The 8451-nt window shown below is 50.3% G+C and overlaps 1 protein-coding gene across 1 annotated transcript; it reads left to right on the top strand.

Moving 5' to 3' along the window:
* The first annotated feature begins 503 nt into the window (after nucleotides 1-503).
* SLC35D3 (solute carrier family 35 member D3) lies at nucleotides 504-3621 on the top strand. Its single transcript, XM_047769325.1, has 2 exons — nucleotides 504-1137; nucleotides 2160-3621. The coding sequence occupies exons 1-2, from the start codon at nucleotides 699-701 to the stop codon at nucleotides 2990-2992; spliced, it is 1272 nt and encodes a 423-aa protein (XP_047625281.1). The 5' UTR covers nucleotides 504-698; the 3' UTR covers nucleotides 2993-3621.
* Nucleotides 3622-8451: the final 4830 nt, after the last annotated feature.

The following is an 8451-nucleotide window of genomic DNA, read 5'->3' as shown; positions in this document are numbered from 1 at the left end:
GGGAGGAACCTTGGGTGGAAAAGCCACTGCAGCTCGTGGGGAAGGGGGCTGAGGCTAATAAACTGTTGCCGCTAATAAACCGTGCTCGACCCTGGAAAGCTGTTGTTACTAAAATCTTCGGCTGCGTCGGGGATTCCACCCACGCACCCCACCCCCGCCCCAACCCGCGCCCTTTAGCTCCGAGCTGGGAAGGAGAGACAAGCGGGAGCGGCTAGCATTGCGAGAGAAGAGGGGACCGCGCCCCCGAGAGCCCGAGTGGATGCTGGGTGCCCGAGGGGCGCGGGTCCGGTCCCGCTTGTGGCAGCTGCCTGGGCTTCCAGCTGCAGAGCGTCTTCCCTGACGGTGAAACCGCGCGGGACACAACCCATCGCAGCTCGTCACCTACTTACAAATCGCTGTCGCTAGGATTCCCGCCACTCCTCTCAGACCAGCCCCCCACCCCTGACACTTTTCGGAGTCCCCCGCCCCCGTCACTGCCTCCCCGAAGCTGTTGGGGCAGTCGGACTCCGAGCCGCCGAGCCGCGAGGACGCTTGGCTGGAGCTGCCCCTCTGCAGCTGAGCCGGCGCCCCCTGCCCTTCGCCGTGGCGTTGGTCGGGCACCCCCGCCACCCTCGCTCCGTTCCTCCCGGCTCTCTTCCCCCCTCTCCTCTTGCAGGTCCCGGAGCTCCGCCACCGCCGGGTGCGGTGGGGCAGGCGCGATGCAGCAGCTATGCCGGGGCCGCGTGCTGGGCATCACTGTGGCCATCGCGCACGGGGTCTTCTCGGGCTCCCTCAACATCCTGCTCAAGTTCCTCATCAGCCGCTACCAGTTCTCCTTCCTGACCCTGGTGCAGTGCCTGACCAGCTCCACCGCGGCGCTGAGCCTGGAGCTGCTGCGGCGCCTCGGGTTCATCGCGGTGCCCCCCTTTGGCCTGAGCCTGGCGCGCTCCTTCGCGGGGGTCACGGTGCTCTCCACGCTGCAGTCCAGCCTCACGCTCTGGTCCCTGCGCGGCCTCAGCCTGCCTATGTACGTGGTCTTCAAGCGCTGCCTGCCCCTGGTCACCATGCTCATCGGCGTCCTGGTGCTCAAGAACGGCGTGCCCTCGCCGGGGGTGCTCGCGGCGGTGCTCATCACCACCTGCGGCGCGGCTCTGGCAGGTGAGCGGGACCCGCGCCGACCCCCGGCCCACCCTACCCCACCAGGCGGAGACCGCGGAGATCACTTAGTGCAACGCCCTCACTTCCAGATGGGGAGACTGAGGTAGACAGAGGCAGAGAGCTTTGAATGTGGTCTCTCCGCTAGAAAACGGGACTTAGGAGACCAGCAGAACCTTCCCTGGAGCTCCGGCCTCCTCCTTCAGAGCCCCCCACCCCCACCCCAGCTAGTCCCCGCTTCCGACCCCCGCCCCTGCCTCAACGCGTATCGCCCTTCCCTCCTCGCCCTCCCCCTTCCGTCCTTCCCCTCATTATTCCCTTTATCCTCCAGGAGGGGTGGGAGAGCCGCCTGAGCCTGGAGCTAGAGTCCCCAGACCGAGACGGAAGCAGGGGGCCGTGAACTTCCCTGGGTCACGCGGGGCCCGAGTGGGGAGGGGCTGTGGAAGCCAAGCTTGGGCCCCGGGGCTAGCTTGTGGTCTCCGGCTCCGCGCGAGACAGAGGGGACCGTGTTGAGACCATTGCGGATCGGGCTTGGAGGGAGAAGTGAGCGAGATGGGAGCAGGTGAAGCAAGAAACCTTCAATTGCGGGTCGAACGGGAGGCGTTCTTTGCCCGGCACCCAGCCCGCCTAGGGTTAGAAGCCACTAGCTGGAGCCCCCTCTCTCCCCTGGAGCCCCACGTAAGAGGCAGCATACCACGTGCCTGGGTGACATCCGTGCCCGCTCGGGGAAGCCACAGTGCCTACCCCAGGGCATCTGCGCTGTTCGGGGTTTCTGCCTTGGTCAGGGGTAGAAAGGAGACCAGTTGCCCTGGAGATAAGGAAGGGAAGGCGCTTCTCTTACTGCCTTGAACTGGGCATTGACTGAACTTGACTCTTCCATTTGAGACGCATGGGTAGAGCCGGGCGCGAACCCCGTCTACTTTCCAACCCGATGCGTTGCCCCAGTGGATACCCACCCTCGCCAACCCGGTGTCTTCTCTTTTTGCTTTCTGCCCCGGTTCCTCCGTCCTCTTGGTGCACTCCAGGAGCTGGTGACCTGACCGGCGACCCCATAGGGTATGTAACCGGCGTGCTGGCGGTGCTGGTGCACGCCGCCTACTTGGTGCTCATCCAGAAAGCAAGCGCTGACACCGAGCACGGGCCGCTCACCGCTCAGTACGTCATCGCCGTCTCGGCCACCCCGCTGCTGGTCATCTGTTCCTTCGCCAGCACCGACTCTATCCACGCCTGGACCTTCCCCGGCTGGAAGGACCCGGCCATGGTGTGCATCTTCGTGGCCTGTATCCTGATCGGCTGCGCCATGAACTTCACCACGCTGCACTGCACCTACATCAACTCGGCGGTGACCACCAGCTTCGTGGGGGTGGTGAAGAGCATCGCCACCATCACGGTGGGTATGGTGGCCTTCAGCGATGTGGAGCCCACCTCCCTATTCATTGCCGGCGTCGTGGTGAACACGCTGGGCTCCATCATTTACTGCGTGGCCAAATATTTGGAAACCAGAAAGCAAAGCAACTACGAGGACCTGGAGACGCAGCCCGGGGGAGAGGAGGCGCAGCCAAGTGGAGACCAGCTGCCTTTCGTCATGGAGGAGCTGCCCGCCGCCGAGGGCGGAAGTGGCGGGTCAGGAGGTGGGAAGGCAGCGGGTGGCTCCACTCAGCAGGGTGGGCAAGAGGCGAGGGGTAGCCCGAGAGGAGCCCCACTGGCGGCCAGGAGCACGCAGGTCTCAGACAGCCCTGAAGAAATGAGCAGGAGGTCATTAAAGGATGCTTACCTGGAAGTGTGGAGGTTAGTTAGGGGAACCAAGTATATGAAGAAGGATTATTTGATAGAAAACGAGGAGTTACCCAGTCCTTGAAAAGGAAATGCATGTATGTATATATGTACACACACTTATTTTATATGTTAGAGAGGACATATTTTAATGAGGAGCCGCCGAATTTTATGCTTTGAGGAGTGGAGGAAGGGAAGCAAAGAAGGAAGCTGAGCCACCTGACAGTAGCAAAATTAGCACCCGCCGTGCGTGAATTATTTAGTGTGAGTTTACCTGAGGCATCATGTAGACAAATGGAGGTGAAGGTGCATAACAAAGCAGGGCTGGCTTTCAGCTGCAGACTCCTGGCACATTCTTGTCATTATAACCACAGCCAAGTATCTGTGTGTACCAAGAGTCCCTCAACCCCCTCCTCCAAAGATGGAGTGTAGAAATGTTAACAGGGCTGAATAAACTCGAAGATCACACACAGGGGCACCTTTCTGATGATAGAGCTACAGTTTTTATGGCTGGAAAGAGTATATTCTTGAAACTACGTATTTAAACACACCGAATGGATGTTTACTGTTTATAGTCATCTGAAACATCATGTTTACTCTGATTTTCCTCACTTTAAAAAAATATAAGTGCTCTATCATTCTATTCTATATTGGTAGAAAATGTTCAAGCTATTTTGAAAACACGAGTTCTTAGCTTTAATCATAAAGTTTAAAGTTGGCTTTTAGTAATTATAAAAAGTATATGAGAGGTTGTTTTGGTTCATTGCTTTATAATATTTGTTACTGAATGCCATCATCTTTTAAAAAACAGTTTTACTCTGTCCAGCGTTCTTTCAAGGAAATGCAATGGCTGACATATAGTTCCGTGTTAATTGAAGCCCAAACAGAAATGAGACCATTCTGTCAAGCTAGGCCTTGCAAGTCACCCTGCATATCCCAGACTGTGTTACAAAAAGAGCACCTGCTATATTCACTTTATGATATTTTTCTATCTTAAATTTGTCTAAATAAAATGAGTATCTGCTAAAAGGTATATTGCTATAACATTTGTGTGCTGTTGTTGCTGTGTGGCTTGTGTTTGCCTTTGATGTGTGGTGTCTAGTGTCTGGGTTGCAAGGGCCACCCCCTCAGGAACTTCCTAAATTAGCGTGGCAGTTTGGTTTTCAAACAACAACAACATCAAAAACACTCTCATTTTCCAATCGTGGAAACAGTTATAAAGTAAAATAAAGCCCTGCCTCACGCTGCAGTATGAAAGGCATCCGTGGCTGACTTCAGTTAACGTGGCGGTTGAGACATCACCGTAGTGAGCCATGAGGGGAAATCTTCACCTTTCTGGAGAGGTGCTTGGGGGGGTAGAGACGCTCATTATTTGCCAGCGTATTCCTGAGACTTTCAGGAGGTAGCATCCTATATTTTTCTTTCTTTTCCCAAAATCAGAACGAAGCAAAAGGCAGAGGCATCAGTGCGTCTCCATAAGCTGGCAAGTATCATTGTGATGGTTTGTGATTGGCTCTGGTTTACTGGTTTTCACAGGCAATTGATCATTTCCATAGGTAACTCTACAAGCCATTTAAGAGGTAGAAGCTCTCCTATGGCTGCAGTTAGAAATGGTTGGCTAGATTTATAATGACTTTGTTCAAAATCAGCATTTACTTTATTTTATTTCTTTTATTTTTGTCTTTTTAGGGCTGTACCCACGGCATGTGGAGGTTCCCAGGCTAGCGGTCTAATCGGAGCTGTAGCCGCTGGCCTAAGCCAGAGCCACAGCAACAGTAGATCTGAGCCGCATCTGTGACCTATACCACAGCTCACGGCAACTCTGGATCCTTAACTCATTGAGTTAAGGGATCGAACTAGGGATTGAACCTGCAACCTCATGGTTCCTAGTCAGATTCATTTCCACTGCGCCAATATGGGAACTCCTAAAATCAGCATTAATTTTAATGCCAACATTCCAGAAGGCAATATCCTGCTGCAACTCTATGAAGCTGAGAATTAGTAAAAAGCAGCAAAGTTGAACGAAGTGTATGTCATATCTTTAAAAATTTTTTTTCTTCTTTTGATGGCCACACTTGCAGCATGTGTGTGTATATATATATATATGTATACTTTTATATGTATATATAAAATTCCACTGTCAGACAAATAGAATGATTGTTTTTTACTGAAAAAATTCCCTTTTGGTTAAAACTGTAGGTTAGCATTTATTGCAAAAAGATTTAACTCTTTTCTGTCCACAAAGTTGTAGAGATGCTGTATCAGCTAACAGTTCTCCAGAGAAACAGAACCAAGCAGGTGTGTGTGTACATACATAAATATATAGAGAACCCAGAAGATTGATCAATCTATTGGTCAATCGCTCTATCTATCTGCAAGAGGGAGAGAGGGGAGGGGAGAGGAATTAATTTTAAGGAATTAGTACTTATGGGAGTTGGCAAGTCTAATAGCCATAGGACAGGCCAGCAAGTAGGAAACTCAGGTAGGCCTTTTTATGTTGCCATCTTGAGGCAGAATTGCTTCTTTTACAAACTTCAGTCTTTGCACTTAAGGCCTTAAACTGATTGCCCACATTATGGAGGGTAATCTCCTTTGTTAAAAATCTGCTCAGTAGCAATACTAGTCATATCTTTAAAAATTTTTTTTCTTCTTTTGATGGCCACACTTGCAGCATATGGAAGTTCCCAGACTAGGTCTCCAGTTGGAGCCCAGCTGCAGGCCTATGCCACAGCAATAGCAACCCTGGATCCAAGCCACATCTGTGACTTACCCTGCAGCTTGTGGCAACACTGGATCCTTAACCCACTGAGCAAGGCCAGGGATCAAACCTGCATCCTCATGGAGACTATGTTGGGTTCTCAACCCACTGAGCCATAACAGGAACTCAAGTACTAGTCATATGTTAAAAATGTCTTCACAGCAGCATTCAGACTATTGGGTCAAACAACTGGGCACCACAGTCTGAACAAGTTGTCACTGGAAAGTACGATCTCAGGCACCCACAGTGGGAGAGGTGTGTCTTTGGGGTGGGGTATGATAGGATAGGAGAAATCGAAGAAACTCAAATGTGTCACATGCATTGTTTTGGCCAAAGCTTGAGAGTCTCTCCATGGAGCAAGGATGTAGTTATAGGGCAGAACAGGGCAGAATGGGAGTCAATGCCTAGAGCTTGGGCACAGGAGGTCATGAACAGGTGGCAGGCATGGCCTGGCTTGCAAACCCTTCTCCCTGGTCAGTAGCACTTGAGCCCATCTACAGACTCAGATCCACCTTGACCTTTGGGTCAGACACTGATTCAGACAGGAAGACGACTGACACTCTCTAGCATGTCACCGTGGGAGGGACTCAGCTGGAAGGCACCACTGTTAGTTAACTGATCCAGTCTTTGAGCCCCACTCCTGACAACTTGTATTCTCTCTTTTTCTGAGAATATGCTCCCACCTTGTACCCCATTGGATGTTTAGTCCCTGCCTTGACAAGCTGTTCCTCTATCAGTTCTTCGGGAGGCTCTGCCTCAAACTTACTTGCCATTTCTCAGCTGGAATCTGTCTGTACAACACAGCATGACGTCAGACTTTCTCAGTGCTGGCCCTTCTGCTGACCCCTCCCCTAAATGCTGTCTAGCCCTCTACTATTACTTGAGGCATAGATCAATCAGAAGTTCTGGGGCAGATGATTGCCCAGAACTCTGCAGGTAAGAGGGTGTGTACATGCTACTGTGGGTTGCTGAACAGGGCTAAAGCAGTGACCTAAACTTCCCTGAGACCTGCCATCTTACAAAGGTGGTGTCAGAGGGTCTAATAGCCTGTGTCATCAATAGTGATACTTCACTAAGACAAAGCTGGGTGAAATTCACAAAACCTTAACTGACTGAAGGTTGTTTTGGTTTTTTTTTTTTTTTTTTTTTTGCATTTTAGTTGGAAACGTTTCTGTTGACCTACCTTCAAGCACACTGAGTCTTTTTTTGGCCATGTCTAGTGCACTGATGAGCTCATCAAACGCATTCTTCATTTCCATCCCAGTGTTTTGGTTTTTTAAAAAAATTTCTAGCATTTCTTTTGAATTCTTAGCATTTCCATCTCTCTACTTACAGTGCCCATCCGCTCTAGCATGTTGTTTTCTTTCTCCATTAGATCCATTAGCTTATTATAGTTTTTATTATATTTTATTTTATTATATTGTATTTTATTTTATTTTACTGCTTTTTAGGACTGTACCTGTGACATAGGGAAGTTCCCAGACTAGGGGTCGAGTCAGAGCTATAGTTGCCAGCCTACACCACAACTCACAGCAACGTCCGATCTTTCTCCCGCTGAGTGAGGCCAGGGATCGAACCCTCATCCTCGTGGATACTAGCTGGGATCGTAACCCCCTGAGCCACAACAGACACCCCCAAATATAGTTATTTTAAAATCCCTGTCTTATAAATCCAGGACCTGTGTCATATCTGAGTCTGGTTCCCATACTTGCTCTGTACATTCAGACAGGTTTTGTCCATGCTGTTTGACGTGCCTGATAATTTTGTTGTTACTGAAAGCCAGGTGATGAATAGGATAATAGAAAGTGAGGTAAATATGTGTTTATAATGAAATTTCATGTTTATATGGCTAGGATTTGGGCTCTGCTTAATATTTGCTGCAATTGTAGGTGCCAGGGTCTTTTAAGTTCCCTTAGTGTTCTTGTTCGTATCTCCCTGCTGTCTTTGGGCTTCTCCAAGAACGCCTCCTTAAGCAGAGCTTGACACGCTGCAGCTCTTACAGCTTAGTCCACTCGTCATCTTGGAGCTTTTCTGGGGTGCATGCTGGCTAAGTGGAGGCGAGGGGAAGAGCTCTCCAGCCTCGATTATTACATCTCAGGCAGCTGGTGACCTAGGTCTCTGGGCTGAGACCGTAGCACTTCTTAGCCTTTTCTTTTTTCTCCCCTTAGATGAGACAGAAAGGCCAGAGGAGCCTCCCATGGGAGGAATGCCCTTTCCCCAGGGTGGGATAAGGATCTGTTAAGTCCCTGCCCCTGGAGAGTACACCTTTCTTGTGGAGAGCCCTCTGGGAGTGTTTCATAATGATTACTCTTTTCCTTCCACTGCCAGAGCGCCAAGGTTTCCTAGAAGTCAAATGCATGCAAATTTGGGGGTTCCCCTAGGACTGTGGCCCCCAGGAGTTTACCACTCTTGTGACAGTCCATGTTCAGTCTCCATAAATTTATAAAATTTACCATTTAAGTGTTTCTATCAATTTATAGCTCCAGGGGCTTCTACTCCAGCTAAGGAGGTCTCTGCTGGAAATTTGGGGATTTAACTGTCTCTAGATTTGGGGGCACTGGTTTGCCTTGTGACCTCAGTTCTCTGATGGGTCCTTGAAAAATCATTGATTTTCAGTTTGTTCATCTTTTTCTGCTTGTAAGGGCGGGAGTAACAACTCCCAAGCTCTCTGCACGATGGAACTGGAACCAGATGTCCTGGCTAAAGACTTTTAAAAGGTCTTTTCAATTTCTGTAAGGACAGCCATTTTGAAGGGAAGCTAGATATTCATAAGGAAGGTTCCAAAG

This window comes from Phacochoerus africanus, chromosome 2 (genome assembly GCF_016906955.1).
Source record: "Phacochoerus africanus isolate WHEZ1 chromosome 2, ROS_Pafr_v1, whole genome shotgun sequence".
NCBI lineage: Eukaryota > Metazoa > Chordata > Mammalia > Artiodactyla > Suidae > Phacochoerus > Phacochoerus africanus.
The sequence above is the reverse complement of the archived record's forward strand: the minus strand, read 5'-3'. Positions and strand labels throughout refer to the sequence as shown.

Excerpts from the sequence above, each read along its gene's own strand:
- SLC35D3 (XM_047769325.1), top strand. The coding sequence starts at position 699 with ATGCAGCAGCTATGCCGGGGCCGCGTGCTGGGCATCACTGTGGCCATC. Across the intron at positions 1,138-2,159 it reads CTGCGGCGCGGCTCTGGCAG|GAGCTGGTGACCTGACCGGC; the intron begins GTGAGCGGGACC and ends GGTGCACTCCAG.